Genomic DNA, 27935 nt, shown 5'->3' on the forward strand with positions numbered 1-27935 from the left:
CTGGAGCTCCAAGAATTTGAATTTTTTTTTTTTTTGTGCTGGGGGTTTTGTTTGCTTGTTTGTTCAATTTTCAACAGATCATTTCAGGCAGCTCAGTGAGATTTAAAGATGTTATTACAAGGTATATTGCATTTTCCCCCTAGATTATATTAATTACCTATCTTTAACTTCCAGCACAGTCTCTCTTTTCTTTCTTTGTTGACAGCCAGAATATAAATCAAACAGAGCCTCTCTCAAAAACTGAATGGCTGTGAGCTCCAAGGGCATCATTTAGCCTCATCTTCAGGGGGTTGAGAATGAGAATGGCTGCTTGCATTCTCTTTTTTTTTTCTTTTTTTTTTTTTCTTTTTTTTTTTTTTTCTTTTCTTTACTATAGCATAAGCCACAACAAATATATTGCTGTCATGGTGAAATCCTTCTCCTTTCGTGATATTTATGTTCCTGAAAAGAACACTATTTAAAGTATCAATTAATGTTGTCTGTGAGACTAGGAAGAGAAGAGAATAATCTCTCTCTTGCAGTCTTCCTCTTCATTTTCACATAGGAACAGTGACACACCACTGCTTTTCCAGCAGCATCCCATAACATTTCAGCCCCAAATTATTCTGATACCTGGTTAGAAAAGCTGTAGTGATGGACATGGAATTACCAGGCAATTTTGATATCAGGCTTCAGGTTATTCTCAACAAATAAGAATACCCTCCTTCCACTGAGGTGAATGTGCAAACCATTCAGAGGACTGCTTTTACACTCCAAGTATGTTACACCAGCAAAGATGATAGAAAACATTTTTCAGCCAAATCTGAAAGGAGATAATGTTCTTAGGATCTGTTTGTTACCTTCCAGAGCAAAACTTTCTGAAGCATCCATGAGGTTGAGTTTGATTTTTTTTTTTTTGCTTGTTTTGCTCACATTTTCAACCAACAACTAGGGCAGTGTAAGAATACTCTGTTCCAATGAATTTTCAGTTGTCTGAACTTCTGCATAATAAACACATGAATCTATCTTTTAAGGACTGCATTTCTGACTTTATCTTAATAGAAAACCTAAACATTTATATCACTTAACATCTTGTGTTATTTTGCTTTGAGATAAAATTATCAGAAATGTCTGTTTTACACTGACACGTAGCCACGTCCAAAGTTTCAAATTTACAAACTGGATTTTGCAGCTTTTTAAAAAGCAAAGCCAGAGAAGTTTCCCGTTTTCTGATGTCAAATAATTTTGTTGCAGGCTGCTCTGGCTTAAAAAATGCATAAAGAAAGAAACGAAAACTTCCTTTTTCTCTCCTTCAGATCACTGCAACTTGAGCCACTGCCTTTAATGGAATTAGGCTCTGATGCATATAAAATACAGCTCAGTTTTGCAACCTGAATGTTTGGATCCAAGATTGCTAAAACTTAAGGTTGGTTTTGTTACATTCCCTTTATCACGTAGTGGTAAGACTTTGTCATACAATACATTGCTCTCCAGGGTCAGTGCAAATCAAAGACGAGTTACCCAAAATATGATTCTAAGTTGAGCATCAGATGAACTTTAAACTTTGAAGTGCATGTATTTGAAAGCATTCTCTTTGCTTAAATGTTTAACTATTTTTCCATAATATATGATATAGATCAGTATTTTAGTATGTATTCAGCTATTTGTCTAAGTCTCTCTTCTGCAGGAATGGTAAACATTATCTCAATCCTGCTTGCAATTTCTGGTATCTTCTGCTTGCCTAAAGTGGTTACCATCCAGAGGACACTTTAATCAGTGCTGACACAGTGAACAAGAAAGCTTTAGCACAGCATCTTTCATCTTGACTCAGCAAGATTTCCAGCAGTTGCATTTATACAGTTTTTTGACAGGATTCTTCCTAAGTGAAGTGTTTGCCTTCTGGAGAGCTATACCCACAGAGATTTCATTTTTCTTGATGTCTGTCAATATCATGAACTTTATTAACAAATTCAAATTCAAAAACAATTTCAGTTCAAGAAATCTGTCCAAGTTAGTTCTTGCTTATTTCTTACACATGAGGATATCTACAAAAACACAGATGCTCAACAATGGGTTGTAATGTCTGTGTATATTTGTTTATATATATATATATGTATCCATTTCTTAGAGACAAAATAAAATAAAGGAAGTCTTTAAGAAGAATTTGATCTATGATTGTAGGGATCAGTGCAAAGGATTTGACTCACAGTTTCAGAATTTGTCATAGCACAGTATTATAATAAAGTCCTACTGGCTGTCTTTTACGTTACTGCAAACAGAATAGAATAAACAACTTTCTACCCTTTATAGACATCTGATGCCGATTTTTTGCAATCAAATTGCAATAATTAAATGTATATCAAAGATGCTTATTTTGGCCCCTACACCTTTGTATAGGTTTTAATTCACAAGTCCAAATGCCATAAAACTCAAGACTAGAACATGAAACAGTGGCAGGATATGATCAGCTTTCTCCAGGTAAGACATACAAATATTTAACAGCTTTCCAAAATTGCAATTGCAATTTATCAGCCTAGGAAGACGATCTATTTATCCACCCTTTACCCTGAGGAATGATAGTACTTTAAAAAAAGAATGAAAATGAAAAAGAAAACCCTTCTATGAGCAGGTAACATTTTGGAAACAAAAAAAAAAAAAAAAAAAAGAGTTGCGTGCTTGATTGTGGGTATAACACATGAAGAAGGGGCTGAATTTAATTCTTGAATGCAAAACTCCATTCTACACTAAGGAACAAGTCTAGTTTTGTATTACCCTAACATGTGTTTCTACCCTTTTGTTTACATTTATTGGTAAGAGCTGTAAGAAAAAATCCCATGGCAACTTCCCAGAATTTGAACTATAGTTACACACACACACACATATCTCCCCCACAACTATATAGAGGCTATAATGCAGGAATCTTTACAAATGCATTTATCTGTGTATTTTCATTTCACTTAATTTTGCAACAACACTAATTACTACACCTTGTTCCACTAATTTAAGAATATGTTCAAATGTTTTAGTATTTCTAAGTTTTGGAAGAAACTAAAGTCTGATTTTTAAGAATTTTAATAGGCAAGCTGCTTAGAAAACTATTGCTACATATCTAAATCAGAAATGTAAAAAAAAAAAAAAAAGAAAAAGATTCACAGAACTGATTTCATACTGTTATCTTTTATAAGACCCTGTCTTCTCTGCTTGAACTCTCATTTACTCCAAAGACAGTTACTCTCACAGGCAGCTCGTTCTATTATGCTCATAAATGGTAAATTGAAACATTAAATATTGCTTCAAATAACTAATTGAAGGATAGAACATTCTTATCCCTACAGCTGTGCACGGATTAACTCCTCCAAAGCTCAGCATGCCCCAGTAGGAGCATTACAGAACAACAGGACTGAGAGCCTTCTCTGTGCTTTTTCTCTGAGGCAAGTTTAAGTACACTTATATAATCCCTTACAGGTATTTTTTTGCACTGTCCTTGAAAACCTTCAATGAAGGAGATTCCAAAACCTTCCTCATCTCAGTTTTATGGGCATCAATCTTTCCCCTTAATATCCAACCTAAACATTTCCTGATTACTTTCAGTTCACTGTTGGGTCCAACAGGCAGATGAGAGTCCTTCAATATTTGCATCACCTCTGCTCAGAGGAAGAGGCACACACACAAGCTGAGGTCTGAAGGCATTTACAGACCTGTCCCTGCAACCAGCAGCATGACGGAATACATGGGAGATGCTGAACAAGGCAATTTCAAAGGGAGGTGGCCAGCTGCCCACTAAAACAAAGAAACGGGACAAATTGAGCCTTGGCACTGCCCAGTTTGCTCTGCTCTTGGGAGAGAGCTATGTGTTGGGTTTTAATGTGTCCCAAGGCTTGTGCCAGCAAATGTTAGGGCACCAAAACTCACAGTGAGCAAGGGAAATCAGCAAAAGCTACAGCATCATCTTGAGAGCTCAGGCTGTAGTACTTCAGTTCTTCCTTTTCCTTGTCACTTCTGCATCCTATCATAACTCCCTCTAGGACTCTCCAGAGAACTCAGAAGGATTTTTGTGTATATACAGACCAATGCCAATGATATTTAACATTTAATAAAAATAAAAAAGATTAATAAATCTGTATGTATATCATACTTGATGGGAAGAGTTCAGTTTTGGAAATTAATGACAGGACATGACATGGTTAATAATTTTTTCAGAAAAAAAAATGGCATGCAAAATGTGACAAGAGTTCCATTAAACAGAAACACTTTGGCTGCCCATGAAATAGAAAGTAAAACCATTTCCTTTTCCTCCCAAATACAAAAAAACTACCATAAATTACAATATATGTCTGTATTAAAAACTTACTTAGAAACAGGTTTCAGAATGGCAAGGACTTTCTTGCTTTAAAAGCAGAAACAAGAATCTAACAATCTCCTTTAAATGAAATATTTGTCACAAATTCCATTTCTTTTCTTCATAAAATAAATGAAGCCTGTAGGCAACAAAACGGTCTGCTACCTAGAGCAGGAGGAACATTTCACTGTTTTATTTGCTCAAATCAATAGCTATTGAAGTTGTTTGGGGGATTTTTGAATTAGGTTTTGTATATCACACATTTTTAAAAGGACCTAATGAAACAATTTGTCGTTATACAAATGTGCTGGATGTGCACATTGAAGTGTTTAATGAGCATATAATTTTGTTTGGAATATTAAATTAACAACAGCAGGGCCCTGTCCACTAGTTCTACAAAGAACTTGTGGATTTTGATCAGGAATGCTGGATTCCCTGTGTACATTTGAATCCGCAGCAAGATGGTTTTCATACAGGTGATTTATATACTCCTATCTAACAGAAACTGCCATTACAAAGAACAAAAAAACCCAGAACCAACAAACAAAAATAAGAAACCCAAATTCTACTATGACATAGCAGTGACCTCTCACACATTCATCCCACAACAGCATTGGTGGGGACCACAGAATTCCTATATAATGGCATGATCCAAATCCCACTGCAATCAACTGAACTTTTTCTCTTGTTTTACTTAATATTGAATCATCAGTAGGAATTGGTCTGAATTTAGCTAGGCATTGGCTGACAACAAGGTGTACTCTCATTTGCTTTCATTATTTGATGTATTAAGGTACAGTGGGGGGAAAAAAATCACAACACAAAAAAAAAAAAAAGAAAAAATTTTACTAGATTTTTACATTTAGTAAATGGTACTTAAACTCCATGGACATGAAAGTAGTTTTAAACTTTACCTTTGAAATTTTACTTTTTTCAATATTTCATAGAAAAGAAACGCTCTAAGATACTGTTTCAGACCACAGAATTATTACAGAACATAAAGATTATATGCAAGGGCTTAATCCTTTTCCCAACAAAGATGGTGGCCAACACCATTTTAACTCCAATGGGACAGGGGTCAGCTGAGAATGTGCCATGTTCCTAATTGGAAATCTCCTTTGTAATAAAAGAGTCTGGCATATACTTTGCCTTTGTAATTTGAATTCTATCAACAACTATTCCTAGCCACAAGAGAAATATTTTTAGGCAATATATTTGTATAGTTTCACAAAACTATGTTAAAGAGAGATGTGTGGGTGTTTGTGTGTGTGTGTATGTATTTATGTATGTATGTATACATATTTATGAGCTTGGGATGATTTTCTTAAAATACTTAACTTCACTTACATTATATCTTACATTGCAAAATGTACAGACACCCAGTGTTCTTTTAAACAACATATACAGGTGAATTTATAGAGCCTTATAAAAGATTTTGTGATTCCAAATTAAAAACCATAGAAACATAATCAAAATAATGGAGAGTGGTTTATACCTCTGATAGTACATAGCGCTCATTCGGGTCATATTGACAGCTGCATCTTTGGCATTGAAAATTCCTTACAACTTTTTAGACAAAATGTTGTTGCTTACAGCTTTTTTTTTTTTTAAACAAGAAAAACAGGATTGACCAAAATACCAATTTTGGGGAAGTACTATTAAAGGTTTATTTTATTTTTGTTTTTAGCAAGGATAGCTTAGGAACCCTGAATTATCTTCTCGCTTTAGTGTATGGTGTAGACTGTATGAATCCATTTAAAAATCAACTAAGTTGTACCACGTTTTTCGGAAAATTATATATAATATAATATATATATATTTTATATTTATTTAGAAGCTTTGAAATAGTACAGTAAACACTTTGCAACACGGTGTATAAACTACAGAAATGTCTTTGATAATTTTGTGGGTCTTCAGATTAACAACATTTTTACGACCCACAGGTGAAAAGAACATGATCACAATCTCTCTTGTAAAGTTGGAATAGTTTGGGGAACACTTGATCACACAAAAATAATATAAAACAGTCAAGTTTAAAACAGTGATATTGCATTTATAATGCACATCTCTTTTATCTGTACGATTGGCTTTTTGTGGTGAATATAAACATCTAAAGGGCTCAGTGACATTTTGGAGAGAGAAAGATATATAGTGCTGTAAACAGGCACACACTGATCAGAGAGGCAAGATCAGTTGCCTCTGAAGTTTCTACAGTTCTACACATTTCAACTCATTTCTCAGGCCTGCTGAGAGCAATTAGGTCCTATTGTTGGCCAGGATGTCTCCAACAGCACACAAATCCTTCAGTTACACAGAACTGGATGGCCAAGATAATGAAGTTGAAAGCTGATGCTTTTTGTTGGTCGACTTTCTTTTGTGCAAATCATGCTGCTTCAGGTAAGTCCTGTAGAAGTGACTAGCATATCCTTTTCCGTGCTGCAGGAAAGAAAGAAAGACACTTCTGAGAGGAACAAAAATAAAAAAAAATCAGTCTCCAACAGTTCTTAGGTTTAGGATTTCTTAGGGTGTAGAGACACAATCAAAACTTGTCACAAACTGACGCTGGAAATTCTTATTATAGCAAACAGTTTAATGTTGATTCACTTTCCAGAGAAAGCCTCTTTTTGAGGCTTGATAGCCTGAATACCAAATTTCATAGGCTGTTTTAATATTCTGTCTAACATGTCATGGTAAATGTTCCAATGCGCCTGTACAGAACCAGTATAAGGCTAAGGCAAATATTCAGACTTATTGGTGAAATATTACTGAAATTTCACAGGCTAATTTTTACCTAGTTCAGCTTGTTTTTTGAAGCAAGATCTAGAATTCCCCCTAAAATTCAGAAGCTGATTTTCCTTCTCTTTCAAAGTGAACCATTACCCTCATCACTAAATGACCCTTCAGTCTGGTTTGACAGATGAAAAAAAAAAAAACGGTGCATTAGTGCTACAATTCAAATTTCAGCATTTACTGTCAGGCCGAAAATTAACTCATGTTACACAGATGAAGAAGGTCAATGCGTTAGCAAAGCCATATCCTAATCCATCAGCTGCAGTAGCTGTATTACCTCAAGACTCTGGCTAATTTAACTGTAATTGGGAGCAAAAGTAACAAATTATTTGTACCAGCATTCAGGAAGACCCCAGGTTAAATTCTGATCTCAATCACACATATAACAATGAACTTACTTGCTCAAGTATTATAATTAGCATCAGCACCATTCTTATCTGGTAAAACTTATCATGATATAATCAGGTGTTACCTTATATCCAAATCAATTTAATCCCTACCTGCAATTCAGTCTGCTTCTCTGCACGGAGTTTTACAAGTGAAACAGAAAAAAGAATCTTAACTTCTGAATGAATCTTTGAATCATGTACAGGTTGATGCTTGCGTGGTGACACATAAACACATCCAGTCTCCATTCCATTTAACATAAATATATACATTAGCCATACTTATTTCCTAGATATATATTCACTAGTAAAGGTATGAAATCTGGGTACTGTGTCACAAGGAAGTTAGATTACTTACAGGAAAATGTTACTGTGGGTGTTGGATGTTTGTCTAATCTAGCCTGCCTATGCTACAGGGTGCACACAGAAAAATGTGAAAAACATTTCTGTATAAGCTATCTGTTCAATATAGAGAAAATTGCCAGATGTGTTGTTAAAAATAAAACATCTAATAGATGAGGTTTTCAATGTTTCAGTTCTGCAGCAAATTAGTAGCAGAATTAGAAAGAATTTTTAAAATCTTCTGCAAGATGTTTTTAAACAATGTTTTTAAAAATAATGAGATCAGAACCTACATGATGTTTTGATGCAGTGCATGATCAGATTAATCCAGTATCTAGATATCTTTTAAAGCATATTTTTTAACATTACAAAAAAAAATCATTCCAATAATAGTAGTAAAAATAACAAGACTTTTATTTGATCTTTAATTTTTTTCCCAAAGTTCAGTCATAATTTCAGTTCTCTTGTAAATATTTAGGCATAGTTGTCTAGATTGGTGTCTGCCACTGAGGAACTCATGCTGCACTACAGACACAGTAGGACTTTGCTGGGAGAAAGATAAAAAGGGATGCAGCTGGGGCAGTCACTGTTTTACGCAGCACCACTGTCCCACTCCTGTCTGACACAGTGCCTTGGTGGTACTGATGTGGCGTCATCTTCCAGATAATGCAGACACTGAGTTACTGGCTGTGTCTGGCCTTTTGCCATGAAAATTGATGGATTTTGAAATTTTTAATCTCCAGTTAACATGCTTATATTACAAAACAATAATAGCAATAACTAAATATTATGCATTAAAGTTGCAGAACTACTGCAACTCTCCCCACCTACAAAAATTGTTGTACCAAATCTTAAAATATCCTCTGCCAACACATAAAAAGCATTGGATTTTAAAAGCAACTTTTGTGCTCTGTGTTTGTTTAGCTTTTTTTCTGGTTCTGCACATAAATTTATGTGCAAGCAGATCTCTCCATGTCTATACCAGTTTCCGTCTTTTTACAGATGGGGAATATAAATCAGAGAGGTTAAATGGAAAGGAGGATGGACTCAACTTAAAAAAGAGAGCAATGAAAGTTCGGACATCTGTTTCCAGTTCTCTGTGTGTGCATGCATGTGTGTTCATAAATAAACTTTTAAATAACAAACACTAAGCCTCTCTGTATCACAATTTCTCCATCTGTAAAATGGGAATAATATTGCTTACCTATCTCCTAGAGGTGCAGGAAGGTTTAAATCACTATTCTTTATAATCCACTTTGAGATCCAGAGATGGCAAGTGCTATAGAAATGGAAGTATCACAGTCAGTGTAAGAGCTGGAACAAGAACACCATAATTTCTGGTGCCTAATATCTCCTCTGAGATAACAGCTCTCTCTTTCATCCCTATTTTATCATCTGTTCCAAACTCTCAAACTAGTACACAGGGAACCTTCAAGTCTGTGTGAATATGGGTAGTCAGAAAAAAAGCTTTAATCACAAGCAGTTCTATAATTCTGATAATGTAATTATACTAATTGTACATATATTCTCATATTATCTGCCATGAACAAGATGATTAAAGATTCACAAGCATTACAATTAAAATTCTTAGGGTACAAGATTTGTGCTGTATTGATCCTTCCCGGAACAACAAAGATTTTCAGCGTCACAGTAAGAGTACATAATGCATACAATTTATATGGAATAAAATAAAATAAATAAAATAAAATAAAACAAAATGAAGTAATAAAATAAGAACTGGCAAAAATATATTAAGATTCATTTGTTGCTCAATACACCCTAATAAGCCTCCCATCCACAGTGAGCTAATTCTGTGTAGACTGATAAGAGAAGACATGCAAAGACACCAGTGGTAGTTGAACAGAAAAAGAAATTAAAAGCACTAACACAATAAACAGGAAAGAGTTCATGGATCAGAAATGAACAGAAAATACTGTAAAGCCCTTGTCTCTTTAATAAATCTTCCTTTCACACAGTTGCAAATCATCCTATTACATCCAAACTTGATGTTGGATTTTTACTTTATAACTGTGAGTACAGGCAGGAGCATTTCCTCTTATGGAAAAACCTAGAAGGGATTGTCTGTGCTTGGAACACCTTCAAACTCTCTGAATCAAATTTTGCTCCTGCTTAGCAGTGGTAGCTAATCTAAAGCAGACAGAGAAAGGGCTCAGAGTTTCTCTCCACAGCTGGCAACCCAAGCAGCGAAAGAAAACCCATACTATAAACCCATCCTATACCTTTTATAACCATTGTCACTTTCCCTCTGGACTATATTTAAGAGCTCCATAAGCTCCTGTAGCATTACTTCTCCTCTTAACAGAACAACTGCTGAGTCCCCCTAGAAGTGCCAACAGCCTGAAGATCCAAAGGAACTGCTAAACGATAAAATTTCCAAAGAATATAAAATACCAGGCATGCTGTTGCTGTTACAGATATACTCCTGATCCCCCTTCACTTAGGAGAAAGATGACCTAAACCCCTTTCTTTTAAATAAAAAAAAAACAAAACAAAACAAAACAAAAAAAACCAAAAAAAAAAAAAAAAAAAAAAAAAAAAAAAAAAAAAAAACCTGCAACAGTAGAACAGGGGTAAAGCCACTATGTAAACTCTTATCTTGTTTCAGATCTACATTCCATAAGTTCAGACAACATCCAAGCAATATTTGCCTTCACACAGGCTTTCACATACGGGCTTCTGTGCAAGCACTCAACTCACTGTCTTCTCTTGTGGGTCCCCTATACAAACTGCATGCCTCACCACACCACCCAGATCAAGCCTTCCCCACAGAGCACAGCAAATGATGAAGGAACACAGGATGCTGTAACTTCCTGCATTTCATTCAGAAACAGCCCAGCTATTCTGGCTTCACTTGCAGTGAGCAATAACTTAAAAAGGAGTGAATTATTTCATATGCATTACGGCAAGGTTGGTTTTAAATCTGCATTGTTAATTTTAACTGTCCTTTATATTTTGCCTTACAGTCTACATGTTAACTGTAGCATATGAAACATGGCTCTTTCACTAAGTCCCATCAGCTTAACCAGAGCCAGAAAATTATAATTCTGGTGACCAACCAACCAACCAGTCTGCAAGTTCAGCACTTCTGTTCTAACTCTGCCCAAGCAAATAGAGAACAAGACCTAAGAAGTGGTAGAATGTATTCTGTCAGAAATAACCTGGCTGTTCCAGTCAGCTCAGAGTTCAGCAGCTCAGATATCAAGACTATGTTTTCTGGAAAGAGGTCAACAAGTGAATGGGAATGCAGAGTAAACTACCATAGCTCCCTCACCCTTCGTAGTGGTGCATCCAGGTAAAGGGTGAGACACACGGCTGGGGCTGGGGCTGGGGGATGTAGGATGGGGATTACTCTGCTGCCACCCATGTTCTGTGGATAAAAAAGCATTCCAGTCACTGCAAGTGTCAATTCAGTATATTTTGCAATCCATAAAGTCTTTTTGTTTTTCCATTTAAAAGTGATCTATTACTTAAAGAAGTTTGCTAAAGCATTGCTAATAATCTTTTATTACTATTCCATTAATGGCATTATAAAAAGAGAGTGTCTTATCTAGGCCAATAAACTTTGATACACAAATATAAAAATAGCATTTTATTCATATATCTTTTCCTCATGAATTAGTTTAAGGGGAACTCTTTTCCTTTTCTTTCAAGGTTTAGTGCTTTATTCTTCAAATCTATATATCCTGTAGAGAACTCTTGGATAAAACACCTTGCATTCCAGATGCCCATATTTAATTTTACACAATTAATGGGGTTTTTAAACTCTGCATAATATCAAATAGTTTGGGGGGGGGGCAAGGAAGATGGAACATACTTTTGCACTTGAAAATATAGTTAAATAATGAAATAAGATCAAATCTCCCTAATGCCAGTGAGTCTGCTGGCTTTGGTGATCCCTGTGTGCTTTAGGAGTGTGTCAGAAGGGTCCTGAAGGACACTAAAGGTGTTAGGTGACAATGAAACCACGTTCTGCCTGTCGAATGCTGGCATGTGACAAGACAGGCAAGGCAGGAGAAGCTCCTGCACGTGAACCTGTCAGTTGCCCCAGCGTAGAATTTTCCCCTAATAAGAATATGGCACTCAGTATGGCTGAAATGTTCCTTCTGGCATCTGCAAAATCCAAGATATAAATATTGTTTCTAAAATAAACCGACAGCATTTGGAGTGATGGGTACAATTACCCAGATTTCATGTGAAACAAGAAAACCAATTGTGAGCACTGGGTCTTCAGGCTGTGAATAAATTAGAGTAGGCCAAAATGCAAAAGTTTTTATTCCTGCACAGAAAGTTTTCTGGAAACTTAATTTTAGCTAAATAAAAAATCTCCACAGGCCATTAAAACCTTTCCTTCATTTGAGAGTATATATTTACTTCAGGAACAAATATGATTATGTTAAAAAAAAACCCTGTTTCTTTGTTTAAAGAAAACTATGTAACCATGCATATTGTGCTTTTCTTTCTCCTTTCATTGAGTGCATACATTTCCATGTCTATATTCATTTAAATCAGTTCAAGAAAGGATTCTCAACCATGCCAAAATTTGACAGTGCTGGATACTGCACTGACCACAATGCATTAAACCTGACAAGTAGCGCTACCTACTCCAGGAAAAGGGGGTGGAAGGTTTATCCTTTGCACTTAAGCACAGAACTGCCACTTTTCAAATTTGAACATCATGTTCTAGACCAACAACAGATTATCATTATTTTTAGAAAAACATTTTTGACCAAATTGCTGATTTACACATATTGCCACTTATTTTAGCTTTGATAGCTTTGAGATTGGAAAGTACATACTTAGAGGGTATTTAGATATTTTCAATGCTTGAAACATGCAACTATTTTGATATGGCAAGTGAGATGACTGATACAAATGCTGACACACATGACAGCCACTGAAATAATATTTCCCTGGTGCTACTGGGTGCTCTGAGATTTATTTGCTACCTGGACTTCGCTAATCCTCTGGAAAAGAAAAAAAAAAAAAAGAAGGAAAAAAAAAAGAAAAAAAAAAAGCTTTTCTGTTCTTAAGAACAATTACTCAATTCCCAGTTCATTTAAGCAGTGACCTTAATCAACATGTGCTTTACATCAAGCACGTGACTAAGAAGGATTGACTTTTGAATCAAGCCCTGGATTTTGATTTTCTGTTCTAAATGCAGAGAATTTTTCTTTTCCACCCCCAGCAAAAGCCAGTGGCATAGTAGATGTCAGATTTGATTTATCTCTGGTTCTGATTATTCACTACTGAAACAATGCTTTTTAGTTACTACAACTCAGCAGAGAAAAGTACTAAGCTGTATTCTATAATGTACTATAAAAACAAAAAAGACCATTTTTTCCACAAGATACAAGTGAGAATAAAGCTTCTTTGTCTTTCTGTACTATTATAACCACATTATCTACCTGAAAAGACTAAAGATAATACATGACATCACCATTAAAGTCAGAGAACCACAGAATATTTAAATTTGCAAGAGTTCTTATAAATATGTACTGTGTTAAAGCCTATTAAATAACTCCCAAATTACTCCTGATGTATGTCAAACTTACAGCACAGAGCATATTCCCTAAGAATATTTCCAAATTCTTTGTCAACAATTTATTTTAATTGCATACATGTTGTAGTACCAATCCATGTTCTTTGCAACTCAATATAAGCTAATAATTCTGGTATCATGCTTAGTAAAACTCCTATTTGATTCCTTTTGTTAATTTTTTAAATAAAAATTGCTTATGTGTTTGTATGCAACAGTAATTTACTCTCCTCAATCTTTCCTTTTTTCTTGATTTGCTTTTATTCTTTGCTTTTCAAAATTCACCACTTTTATTGCATTCTTACAAAATCTGCAGTACACATTTCTTTCAGCTGACAAGCCTGAAAATGAACATTTCAGTTTGAGGGTAAACCAATGCAGAACACACTAAAAGCCAGCTACAATGTGACTTAAAATTTTCAGAGCCCGGGGGAGAAGAGGAGGGATATGAACCATTTCTCCTAAATTGCTCATAAGTGCCTCAGTTCCCTATAGATTCCAGGGAAAAGCAGACATGTAGATCACCATTTGGTGGCCTTCAGAGGTGTCTAAATTATTCATGCAGGGTTTGGCCTGAAATAATTAAATTTACTTGTTCTAACATGAGGTAACATGCATTACAGCATTACATCAGCATCACACTATGAATTCTTATCCAATTTATCTTTGCCATGATGTTTTTTCCAATGCTCCTCTCTCCTAGCAGGGATTAGCTGGTATTATGACCTGACAAGTATGTTTCCATTCTTTTTCTGAATGTTTTATTCTCTGTTTCTAAAGTGCACTGCTTGTCATGAGCAGCACACACTCTGATTTCAGGGAGACTTTCCCAGTTTACCAAGATAACACACTTAAGGGTATCAAAGGCTTCTCACAAGCCTTCCAAAACTTCTCTTTTTCAAAATCACATGTTGGCTTGTTTCTATCCATAAATGAAGTGTGCCCATCACCATTCTTTGTCACTTAAGACTACCAGAATGGAATGATTTATATCTACATTATTAAAATTCCTCAGCCATAGCAAGCAATCTATGTGGGCCACAGCATATGAACATATTCAATCTGCTTTCAGGAATGGTGCCTGGCACCGTGTCCCAGACTTTTTAGGGAAAAAAGCTACTTGACACAGGCTAAAGGCAGGCCAGAGAGTGTGAGAGTACAGACCATGACATTCCAGTGGTGGAAAGGATCCTGTTTAATTCATCGGAGTAGCCATAAAGGAGCGTGGAAGTACAAAGCACTCAGTCCTTTATCTCAAGTGGAGCAGAAAAAAAGTTATTGCTGCATCTCATTTGTGAGGTAGAACTTCTTTAGATCTGAGTTCCTATCAATATGCACAGCTGTGTGCAACTCTATTCAATTGTCATCTAAACTCCAATTGAGCAGAGATGGATGTTAAATTAAAACCCAAACAGTCAACTAAAAAAGTCACAAAGTGACAGAATTTTACTCTGACAAAAGATGAATTCACACTATCAGCATCTATAAAATTCCTTATGAATAAAGAAAGGTTGCGTTCAAGCAGTTTCATAATGGATCTTTCTCCAGGGCTGAATGCAGCTGTGATGCTGAAGGTGAAAAAGATAAAGTCAGAAGACTCAGCTCACTTGCAAAACCAGGAGTCTGTCATCCCTGTACTTCTTTGGGAGGATCTACTCTGCATCCTTTATTTTTCCTTTCTAAGCCACGCTAGTTCTGATGACCTTTGAAAATGTCATGTAGAATAACAGCCTTTACACATATGAAATAGGTTCATGTGTATGCAAAAAATGCAGATTTACTCTTGCAACTCATACAAGCATGTGATTTTCAGGCAGAATCTAGGAATGGAACCAAGTTCTGAAAATTTGCTTCTCCATGTCCACTGTATCTTCTTCAACCAATAAAGACCATTATCTTAACAAAGAAAGAAATCAAATTACCTCAGAAGAGTTTGGATTTTCAGTGAATCCACATCATATTTAGTTCTTCCAACAGGTATTGAAGGTAGGTATTAGGTATTAAAGTTAAAAATAATATTCTTATTGTATCTCCTACTTCCTCTCCAAAAAGGTACCCAATACCTAATTTTTCACTTTTCTGACCTCGGCATACTACGTTTCTAAAACAAATATATTCACAGCTACTTCCCAGCAGCAGTCATCAGACTACTAACATGGAAATGTGGATTCTCAGTGGTTAATGCACAAATAAAGCTGTTTACAGGCTTTGCCAGACAAACAGCAACACCGATCCCTACAGCGTGCTTGTCCAAACGTGATAAACAGATGCACTTCTCTATCTCACTGCTTATTTGTTGCATTTTTAAATGGTTTTCCCTATTTTTCCCACTTAGGTCAAGGTAAGAAAAAATAAGAAAAAGGAAAGGAAACCCTCTAAAAATTAAAGCAGTGGAAATGATCATGGAAAATCACAGTTATTGTGTACAGCAAAAGACCCAAAGCAAGTATAATTGCCTCTGCTCTGCAGGCCAAGGAGTTCCTTGGGCAGAGTCATGCAGAGAGGAAAAGATTTGCTGCACATGGACCCAGGATCAGGCACACATTCAATTCTCCAGCTCCTGACTGTCACACCAAGGAGGTTTTGTACATTGAGAAACAGCATTTATTTACAATGAATAGAATTTTGCCTATCAAAAATAACTTCAGTGCCTTTGGAAATTTTAACTGCAAACACCTCCATGCTTCCCAGAGGGACTCATGTCCGTAAGTGGCTAAGTGACTTTTGTCAGAGGATTTAAGTTGATGGGACAAGAGGCATTTTGGAATTTTAAACCAGCATAGCATACTAATCTTAAAAATTACTCTAAAGTTTCAAGCAATCTTTCTGCTAGGTGTTTCAGTCTTCTTCATACTCTACTGGTAAGAACACAGAAAATGGTGTCTCATAATTTAAAAAGAAAAATCTCCACAGATGGTATATGCACAGCACACATAAGCACTGCCAAAACTGACCTAAATGAATAAATATAGCAGCAGTCTGAGATAGCTAAGATACACGAGACTTCTATGCATTCCAGTCAGAACTGGCAAATACAGATTTTACAGCCATTAGAGGAAAAAATAGCAGTTGAAATTCTGTATTTTTAAGACTAATTAAAAGTATAATTTTCTTTCAAATAAAACTCACTATTTTTTTTTTAACTTTTTCAATTATTTTCCTGCACGGTAGCTGGAAAGAGCTCTAGAGTTCTCTAAGATAAAAGATATTATGTAAATTCAAAGACGGGCACAATTTTTAATCAGTATTTTGTACAGAGCTGGGTACTGTTTTTTCCAAGACCACAGTTAACACAAACAGATTGAGCAAATATTATTTAATAACTATCACCTGTGCTTTAAAATAAGAACACATATTTCACTTTCTTATATTCATTATTTCCACAAAAATTGATTAAAATAATGTAATTTATAGGCTTCATTGGGCTACCAGCCAAGTTACCTTTGCTTATTTATATATTCCTTTCTCATCTGGCATTCTGAACTATCCATTTCCTTTCTATTGCTGCAATAATGCTCTGTAAGTGTTCTTCCCCTTGAGCAGGAGCTGCAAGAGGAATACATTCCGAAGAAGAATGTAAACCAGTCGTGAATGTAAGATAAAAATACCTTTCAGAAGTTATGCAATAAACAGTGAACAGTTGAATCATCAGAGGTGGTTTACTCAAGATCATAAAGAACCTACTATAATGAGTAAAAGTACATCAGAGTCTTGCTCTCCTTCAATTATATTTTAATTAGCATACATGTTTAAGTTTTATCTCAGGTGTAGGAGGTTTCTCGTAAGATTTATTTACCTAACAGGGACGAGGTATCTGAAGTGGCAAACTTGAGATATGAGGAAATAAATCTCAGCATTTCAAATACAGCAAATATGGGAATGCTCTACTAGACTTTTTAGAAAATAACAAATTTCCCATTAGGTTTCTTAGCATTATTACATGGTGGCCTTTCAACTCATCCTCTGTTTCTGCTGAGCAATTTTGCACGTGCAAAGCCATTCTCATCTGTGCAGAAATCAGAGCTGTGGCCTGTCCCAGGGATAAACCCCAGAATATAAGTCAGGATCTTCACTGTGGCAGGATATGCAGGATATCCACATAGTTTCAACTCTCTTTTTGACCACAAAACTGTACTATTCACAAAGGAACAACTTTTTGACTGTGCATGTATAACTTGTTTATTCATGCCAATAAAAATTTTGTTTCAGTATACCTTTTTTTAATCCAGCATTATGATGTTTTTTTTTTAGACCAAGAACTGCAATTTGCACATGCAATTTGCTTGAGCTAATTTCTTTGGTTTTACTTCTGTGCCTTTTTACTTCAAGTGGGTACGAAAATCACAAACTGAATTAAAAAACTATTAATGAAGGGATCAGAGAGGTCACAAATTTATAGCTGATCTGTATTAGAAATCATGTAGGATAATTTTAAAAGCAAAAATGCAGGCAGGCCTCATTTTTTTAAAATTAATCAAGTGTCCCATTCAAAAAAGCTGTTATTGATGTTTATGTAAATGGAATACTATTATGTCCATCAGAGCTGTGATAAAACTACCCACAGGATTTCCAGAAATGAGATGCAACTAAACAAATAATGAAAGAAAATTCTTCTTCCATCGTATTGACTGTACCAAACTGCAATTTCTTTTTTTTTTTTTTTTGAAAGTCGTTTCAAGACAGTGAAGACTTCTTGCTTAAAACATCTCTTCAAATATTTATGTTAAACATCAGCAGAAAACGTTGTGCTACAAATCCTGGCATACAGAATTGGGCCTTTATGATCCCAACTAGATCAAAATACACAATAAATATTTACATGCACTTTTTTATTCCTTTGAAAAATAATCAAAGGATTATGAGGCACTTCTTATCCTGGTATAAATACACGAACATTTTTCTCCTCTTGGTCATTTATTCTAATATAATTCAGGGATGTGGATAACTATAAGTTAAACTGGGATTTGTGTCAGCTCTGTGGTAGATTATTTTAAATAAATTAATGGTCCAATTCATAAACATTCAACTGTTAAAAGGCTTTTGAAAACTTTTAAATTTCATTTGTAAACTAACTCGAGTTGGATAGATCAAGTTGAGCAGGTGAAAAAAATTTTGTAGAATGAAACCATCAGATTTCACGTGTACTTTTACAGAAACACAGGGACTTGTGCTGGGACCAAATCGTGTTCAGACCTTCCTGTCATCTCTGCTGCAGAGGGAGACAGTGGCACAGGCATGGAATGAGGCCAAAGTTATATTTAATTTCTTTGGATGACACTAAGAAGTTTCATCCAAATCCTCTGACTCTGCAAGTCCAGAACTATGTGCACCTATCAAAGGGAGTGCTGCTGTTTGGAAACCATGCCATACAAATCAAAATGTCCAAAGAAAGGGATTCTTTTCCCCTTTACAATTCACCTTGCTTAGACACCAGCCTTTTGGGTAAGAGACCAGCTTTTTTATCCTCTATGTCCTATCTAACATGATAAAATCCTGATTGATACATAAAATATGTTGATGGTGGTGGCAATACTTTCTATGATAATGACACCTTTTCATCAATGAGATGAAAATGCCTGAGTGTATGAAGAAAATGTTGCAGAGCTAACGAGGGGGCTACTTTAGAACACAATTATTATTCCAGAATGTCTCCCTGTATAAACACTGTTATTTCATGCAGGAAATTGTTCCCTTATGTAGTTTATTTTAACCTACTTTCAAAGGAGATTAAGCATTACTGAAGTAATTTCTTTAGAGCAAAATAAGCACTTCTACATAGAAAGTTCAGGTGTTATGGCAATTTTTGACTGGTTTTGTATATTGAAAAAATCCTAACCTTTTAATAGGAAGAAAATATTTTCTGTCACTAATGTCTGTATGAAACTTCAGGAAAGCTTTAAAGCATTATAAAATTACTGCCCATCTAGAGTGAACCAAAAATTACATTTTAAAAAATGAAAGCTATTTCTTATTAATTATAGACCAAAATACTCCTGAGGTAGATTTAATGGTGCTGTTTCCACTACTACCATCTCAGGACGTTGTTCAAAGCATTAGAAATAGAGTAGAATCAGACTGATCGGGTATTCATTGTGGTGACAGTCTCTGTTATATATCCTACAGAATATGGTCCCACAGAGTTTGGATCTTGGATAAGGGGTTGCGGTAACTATAGTAATATTATTTATAAAAATAATGGCTAATATTACCACCACTGAAAGAAAAATTAGCTAGAAATGGTTAGAATTGAAAACATAGGAATTCTTTAACAGCGACATTTTATTTTCCTCACCAGTGTTATTTCACTTATTTTCTCCAGTCAAGTTCAGAACTTCTTTCAAGTTTTATGAATATTCAAGTCATTATGAAACTGTCTGCAGAAATACAGTGTTCAAACCATGTGGATGAGGAATAAGTAGTAAGTGTTAGTTGCACAGTAAGAAGAATATGTAAGTTAGGAGAATCCTGGAGTCACCCTATGAGAAAACTATTTTCAGAAATCCTACAATTTACTGATCCCATCATAACTTCATAATTTTTACTCATATTAATTACATAAAACTTACATAAATAAATATATTCTCCAAAATACATTGTTTAAGTACATAGAAATCTACTTACATTTATTTTGTTCAGAATAATACATAGAATATGTACGTTTATGTGGAAATTGGTGTATGAGTAAGTCCAATGGCTTGGATCAGCAAGGTGAAAATTTGATGATGAAAAAAAGAAACTCTGTCAGGTATGAGATTTTGTATACTTTTCTACATAATAATTTGTAATACAGCTGCTGTTTTCACTTAACCAAGCAATGACCTAAACCTCCAAACACAAAGAACCAAATACCCAAATTCCCACTACATTATACCTTCATTTTCAATAATGCTGCACAAGTTCAACAGGTTACTGCAATTTATGTCAAATTGGTATCATTTTATCAAATGTGTATGATCTATGTGTATTTCATCAGATGTGTATGGTGTATGATCAAATAAATGTGTATGATCAGTTCATGACCCTGTTGCCCTGCAGTTGTTTCTCTGCCTTGCTGCTCTCTTGCTGTTGAGCCCAGCACACAAAAGCACACAGTTTACTTCCTCAGTTCTCATGCAGCCTCCTTCACTTCCTATCACAGCTTGCCTACATTAATTAGTACTAAGCTTTTGATATGACTTTTCACAGAGTTATTTTCGGTATTGTTGCTGCTATGCCATGTGTTTCTATGGAATGAATAGACTGTCTAGAGGAACACAGTGACACGATCTGTGTAGGGGTTTTGTAGCACTTTTTTTAGTGTATTTTCAATTCAATTCCTTTTTACAAACTGGTATTTTATTTCCCTCTTGCTGGCTTTGTGCATTGTGGGAAACTTCTCAGGGAGTTATTCCACGGTCTTTTTTTCTCAGGATTAATTCAAACTTCTCATGCTAATATGCATCACCTTCTTGATCTTTTTTAGGGTTCTGCACTGAATGCACGCACTGGAGAAATCCCAGAGCAGATGAAAGCTCCACCTAGAGCTACCAGCTAACCTCTAGAGCCATTGCCTAAGGGCACAGCTCCAGGGAATGAGTTCCTCAGCATTCCCAGTGTGCTGACAGGGCTCTGCAGCTTTCCATTCCAGAGCCAGGTACCTGGGAAGCAGACGAGGTTTGCCCACACTTCACTGTGCATCAGGGGTATGTGCACCCAAACCCCTTCATGACATCTGCAGACACTGCCCCCTTTTCCCGATTGCTGTTAATTAATAGATAATTTTTTTTTTTAAACTGCATGGATTTCTGCATAAATGCTTGGGGGACTCCATATCTGCTGAAATGTTCCATTTATCCTTATGATTTTTGCCTCTTAGGCACAGAGTCTGGTAATGCTTTGCCCTATGACAACACTTGATTATTTTAGGAGCTTCTTCTACTACACAGAAGCTGTGCTAAAGGGTTTTTTTGATAGTTCAAATACACTCTATTGATTAATTCTCACTTTATCAAAATTCTAATAGATTGACAATCTTGCGGTATTACTTTCCTGGCCAGATGCCAGCTACCTAGTTCCTAAAACACCTAAATTACAAATATATGTCCTATGCTGAGGCTTCTCATTGGTCTCTAATCTGCAATGTTTTCTAGTACATTTTTAAGTGACAAACACAACTCCTGACATTCTTTGGTCACTAGCTCTTGGTATAAGCCAAAAATTAAAGAAACACATAATTCACTTATTCCTTTCTATTTCTTTTAGTCAATTTTTTCAAAAACATCTTCTTCCATTTTTCACACATTTATTTAAAATGGTTAACTGGGAAGGGTGCCTTTCAATATATGCCTACCTATCTCTGTCCCTCCTCAGGTAAATACAAATGCAAAAAAGCAGTTTAGAATCTCTACCACATCCTTGTCCTCACTAACTGCAGCTCAAGAGACTCACCAATTATCTCCTACCTTACTACACCTGGTATCTTGAAGTTGTCTATATTGTTTGCATGCCTTTGGTTATTTGCTCTAAGGTATCCCTCTTATGTTTACTAATTACTATCCTCAAAGTCACTATCTAGAATTTCTGCTCTTTTCTGATAATTTGGTTTAGAATCTATTTTTTTTTAAAGACACCTTTAAAATCCAAATCGTTTTTACATTCTGCAATACACTTTTTATTCTTTGCTACTCATTTTTCATGTGGCCATTTTCAAACATGCTTCAACTTTTTATACAGTGTTTTTGCTTAATATGAGGGTTCTGTTTCACACGTTTTAATTATTTCTTTTAGAAAGTCATTCTGCTGACAAACTGATTTTGACATGGCCTTCTGTGTTAAGAAGTTGAATTTAATTTTATTTTTAATTGCAATTACCCAGTGAATCAACTAAGGTTCCTTCCTAAATCAACTTCCTCTTATATACTTTTCTTACCTTATTCATTTAATCATTATTAATAATAAATTACTCATTTTAACAACTAGTGCTCAATTTTTGTTGTTCCTGTTCTTTGCTATACAATTATTATCTAAAATTAAAAAAAAAAAAAAAAAAAAAAAAAAAAAAAACCAAAAAAAAACCCCACCAAATAAGGGAAAATAAACCAGGGACGCATTACACTTGTTTTGTAGAAATTTTAGTTTTGAGGTTCAAGGAAAAAAAAGCAAAACTAAATCTGGATTCTCAAGTGTGGATTATGTAATAACACTCACTTTATACTGGCTACTTCTGCTATTTGACTTCCAATTGTTTATGCCCTTGTACCAGGAAAGTGCAAAATGTAGATCAATGTCTCTGTGTAAAGATATTGTTCAACAAAACTATGTATGTTAACGCTACAAAATTTTAAATCCTTAAACTATCAATAAAATAAGTATGTCATTGCTATTTGAAATTAAACTCCCAGGCCTAGAACAAATCAGAACAGAACTACCATTGTGGTGTCACCTGATAACAATCATCATTGCAACATCCATACTGCACCAGACCCTGGCTGTGGGCGAGACCATCTAAAGATGCTACCAGACTTGTTAAATTAAAGTTAAATTTTTAACTGAGGTGACAGTGGTGAAATCAATACTACTAGATTGTGCCTTAGTGGTGAAGAATGTTTTATAGAAATAAATGATGGAAGATCAGTTCAGGAAAGACTGAAAGTTGTTAGGCCATACTGAAATTTCACACTGGTCTTTAGAATATGACTGGATGATTGGCACATGACATTTTAGCCCACAAAAAAAATCAGCTGATTGCCTCAGGATAGGTTTTTAGGAAGGGCTTTCAAAGATCAGAACTGGTAGTCAAGTTTAAAGTTGTCAGTAAAGTGAATCCAAAGAGTAAAGTGGTAAAAAGACCTCTCCTAAATGAATGAAAATGCCAGGACAGCCAAATAAGAAGGAAGAACTGAGCTGTCTGTGCTGATAATGATCTGTAACAAAGATATTCACATATCAGGACAGCCAGCACACCACCCCTCAGAACAACTAAATGCTTTAGGAAAATAAATAAATTAATACCATTCAGAGAGATTATTTTCTCTTTTACCCTCAATCTGCTGTCCTAAAAGACCTCTGTTGCTTTTAAAAAGGTCAATATTGCAGTGTTAATGTCTCTGGCTTATTTGGATGAGACAAACATCAAATTCTTGAAGTCAAGGAAATTACAGTCTCTAATAAAATACAGAATGCATCAAATAGAATAAAAAGACATATTACATCAAAGTGCTATTCAAGGGTTCTGCAGCTGGCTCAACTCCAAAAAGAATTATGAAGGTCTTTTTGAGATCTATCACACTCTTTCATGCCACATAACCATAGTCAAAAGGTGACTAAAGAAAGAGGCAAAATTTTGGAATGAGACAGAAGGCACAGAGGAGCCTGACAAGAGTCAATACTGTGTAGGCTGAAAGATGATCAGACCAAAGGCTTCTTCCTTCCAAACTATGCAAACAGCTACTTCAAAATAATATACATGCTGTTTATTCACAAGATACTTCTCAATTATGGAAAGAAGCTCCTAGGTCTGCTCTCTCAATTTAACTCTAGATTTAGAAAACACTAGCCTGGCAACATCAATGTTTAAACCATCTACCGAAGAAAATTTTGAAAATAATCCAGCATCAGAAAACAAAACTGAGCAACTCCCCCACTAACATTAGCTGACACTTTTGTTGCTGACAATGATGTCACACTAAAAACAAGCAAGATTTTGTCTTTTTTAAAAAAGCACTGAACAATGCCTTCTTCACTGGTGCCTGAATCCAAGAGAAGCCATTTCCCCCCCCATTCTTAAGATTGTGCCTGTGTTATTCCTAGCATGAAAAGCAGAAAGAGCTAATTTTTGCTCCCACAAAGGGAACATTTCCATTTGAACAGTACTTACTCAAATATGGTGGTTTGTAAGGCGCTCGTGTATTAGACAGCAGTCCATCGAACTCCTTCCTTTCCAGACTGTTGTGAAGGGCCTTCTCTTTGCCGAAGGTGGAGAAGGACCTTTCTGCCCCGGGCTGGGCTTCTGGTGTTTCAAACACTTCAGTGTCTGGAACGGAGTCCATGCCAGGTACGTGCAGATTGCTGCGGTAATCTGCAGCTTGGCGTCCATCGGATGGAACAAAGGAAGGCATCCAGCACCGATCTGAGTGGCCCAGTGCTTTACATTCCTCTGTGCAATTGGAGAAGAGATCCATGCCTACAAGCATAAAAGAAAAAGAAACTACAGATATAAGCTTCAGTATCATGAACAGCTGTTGACAGATAAGAAAGATCATGCCAAGGAAAAGAAGCGGAAAGAGAAATGCAGTAAGAACTTCTTCCACTAGTTTCATTTCCTCAACAACAACGTGAAAAAAAAACCTAGCTGTCCAGTCTTCAGAAGTCAAAGACACCCTGTAACACGCCTAACTAAATTCCAGAATGTCACACACAGAGAAAAATACCACAAGAAGAGCATCGGAGGTTCTGTCTCATAAAATCACTTGCAGATCTCACTGTTTAGAACCCATTCATACAAGATTCAATCTGCTTGTAGTTTGATGTCTGTGGTTCACTGGATGAAAATACCTGCTTGAGAACATGAAGGAATTGTTTCTACATAAATGTGTCTCTGACCAAAGAAATTAAAAGCCTGGATTTAGAAATCACAGATTGAAACATTAATTAACACAGATGAAACATTAATGAGTCCTATAAAAGAACTATCTGTGCATACATTGGTATAGAGATGGAGCCTATTGATATTAAAAGCAGATGTTACAAAGTAGGAACTGAGCTTTCAAGCGACCATGAGAGCTTATTCAATCATTACATCACTCTTTCAGAGACAGTTCTCATTGCTGCTGCAGCAGTCCTTGCTATTATCAAGTCATCCAAGAAATAGGACAGAACCCTATAATAAAATACTGCAATTAGCAGTACAAAGGCAACTGTAGTCCAGTGCGATGTGGCTGTGGATACTATCGAAAAAATTGTTAATGCTTCCCCTATATAAGCAAACAATTATCCATGCCAACACGAAACTGTTTGCTTACAAATCCTTTAATGCTATTAAGATCTCAAATGACAAGCAATGCTGCTTTTGACTACTTTCAGATCAGCCTTCCAAAGGAGTATTTCCTGGCTAAGAGTCTCTAAGTCATTGGATTATACTTGAGAGGAATGGTGTAGGAAATCACAGGGACAGAGTAAAATAAACACCAGCATCTCCAAGTTGGTTTGTCCTGCTTTTGGGTGGGATAGAGTTAATTTTCTTCCTTATAGCTGGGACAGTGCTATGTTTTGGATTTAATATGACAACAATGTTGGTAACACATTAATGTTTGGGTAGTTGCTCAGTAGTGCTTACACTAAATCAGGGACATTTCAGTGTCCCATACTCTACCAGTGAGGAAATGCACAAGAAGGTGAGAAGGAGCTTGGCCAGGACAGCTGATGTGAGCTAGCCAAAGGGCTATTCCATACCAGAGAGCATCATGCCCAGTATATAAACTGGGAGGTGACATGGAGGGGCCAATCACTGCTCAGGGCTGGGCTGAGCAGCAATCAGTGTCTGGTGAGCAAGTGTAGTGTGCATAATGTCTTTTTTTCAATTTCAATTCCTCACTCTTTCTCCGTTTTGTTATTATTGCTATTATAATATTTATTTCCATTATTAAACTATTCTTATCTCAGCCCACAAGTTTTAATTTTTTCTGATTCCTACTAGGCCTAGGAGAATGAGCAAGCAACTGTGTCGTGCTTAGCTGCTGTTTGGGTTAAAACAATACAATCTTCAATACCATACTAAAAAGCAGAACAGTAAAAAAAAACAACCTCCTTTACTTGCATTTATAAAGAGAATTGAGCATCTTAGGTGTGTGTCAAAACTGAACTAAATCTGTTATAAACACTGCATTTACAAGCACTTCATTAGAATTACAAAAAAATAACACCATTCATAACTGAAACAGGAAAAGAATTATGAAGAGCTGTAATACAGGAGAAGAGAACACAGTCTTAAGCTGTGCCAGGGGAGGCTTGGGTGGGACATTAGGAGGAATTTCCTCACAGAAAGGGTGACCGGGCATCAGAACAGGGAGGTGGTGCAGCCACTGTCCCTTGGAGGTGTTTAAGGAAAGACTCAAGGATGTGCCTTGAAGTTTAAGGATGTGGCACTCAGTGCCATGGTCTGGTTCACAAGGTGGTGTTAGGGCACAGGTTGGACTCAATGATCTCAAAGGTCTTTTTCAACCTAGTTGATTCTGTGATTCTGTAAAAAGAGTCATGTAATGTAGCTCATTTACCAGGCAACATTGTAAAGAACTGGATTAGCTCCATCTTCAATGTGAGGATTAGTATTAAGAATTCTACCACAGTTTTGAACTATAATTTGGATTATATTAATAATATTTATGTAATTTCTCATACTACAAAAAAACAATCTCTTCAGGAAGGAGCAGTGATTATGAGCTATCAACAAGTTCTTGAGTACAAAAGGCAATCATTTCAACAGAAAAGAAATCATGAGGAAATGAGAAATAAAAGCTTTTGTCTCAGATTAATCTCACTTTATAATGACTTTTTAATTTTAAATTAAGCAATATACAATGCCAGGTCCAGTTTCGATTAGAAGCTTGCCTTGATAATTGGCATGCAGAAGCCTGAAAATTTATTTCTGATCAGTGAACTGTTGAAGAATGCAAATGTGAAACTGCAGATATGCTTAAGGAATCAGATGAAGATCATCAGGCAAGGAGAAAAATAGTGCAAATATAAATTCTGTAGTGGTAGTAGTTATCAAAGACTGAAAAGAAATATTTAGATGCAGGCTTCCCAGAAAGAAATTAGTATCTAACAATGTTTATAAAACCATATGTGTGTGTGTGTGCATTTAATGTATTGAAGTATCTGAAGAAAAATATTTTTTGCCTTTCCAAAGCTTTAAGGGACAATAAACACAAAATAGTTATTTCAATTTGCAGACTTCTTGGCAAAGCTATATGTAAAAAACAAATAGCCCTACATTTATTAAAAAAAATTATCGCAGTTCCATTTTGCTGATAATGTATCAGTGACCATATTCATTCAACCTTTCCTGAAAGACAGAAGGAGAAGGAAAAACTTAGGGGGAAATATTAAATTATATTCTTTAGTCTATGGGGAGGGAAAGATTAGAAAAATATTGTTTTAAGTATATGCATTCAAATATATACCCTTTTCTTCCCTTCATAGGCCTTTATTTCACCTAGAAAATTACCCTCCATTTTTACTATTTTGTTCTCACATCAGCTGCTAAATTGCAAAATGTCTCTATACAAATATTTTTTTGTTCCCTTTTGAATACTGCTTGTCTACTGCAGTGCTCTGAACAGTATTATATAACAGCTTATTATAAAAGAGATGCTATAGCCACTATAAATCAGGATTTTGAATAAACAAAGTAATGAATGTAGGGGATATAAAATGTAAGCTTGTACTGCAAACTTCTTCTCTGAAAACTTGTAAAAAGAAAAAAAAAATGTGTATACATCGGAATTTAAATATACCCTTCTGGAACACATGGCTAAATGCAAATGCTTGTTTAGAATGGGAACAA

General features: G+C 35.6%; 1 protein-coding gene across 5 annotated transcripts in view; it reads right to left on the reverse strand.

Moving 5' to 3' along the window:
* Window positions 1-1918: 1918 nt before the first annotated feature.
* The window catches only part of PCDH10 (protocadherin 10), a 37582-nt gene continuing 11565 nt past the window's right edge, over window positions 1919-27935 (reverse strand). Inside the window, exons 4-7 of one of the 5 annotated variants that reach the window (XM_053941034.1) lie at window positions 24249-24554; window positions 11129-11224; window positions 9041-9115; window positions 1919-6754 (exon numbers count right to left, since the gene is read on the reverse strand). In XM_053941034.1, coding sequence (XP_053797009.1) covers window positions 9081-9115; window positions 11129-11224; window positions 24249-24554 — 437 coding nt within the window. In that variant the 3' untranslated portion in view covers window positions 1919-6754; window positions 9041-9080. Of the gene's footprint in view, window positions 6755-9040; window positions 9116-11128; window positions 11225-24248; window positions 24555-27355; window positions 27435-27935 lie in introns of those variants that run through there. The other 4 variants (XM_053941037.1, XM_053941036.1, XM_053941038.1 and 1 more) reach the window with 4 other exon arrangements.

The sequence above is a fragment of the Vidua chalybeata genome, chromosome 4 (assembly GCF_026979565.1).
Source record: "Vidua chalybeata isolate OUT-0048 chromosome 4, bVidCha1 merged haplotype, whole genome shotgun sequence".
Lineage (NCBI taxonomy): Eukaryota > Metazoa > Chordata > Aves > Passeriformes > Viduidae > Vidua > Vidua chalybeata.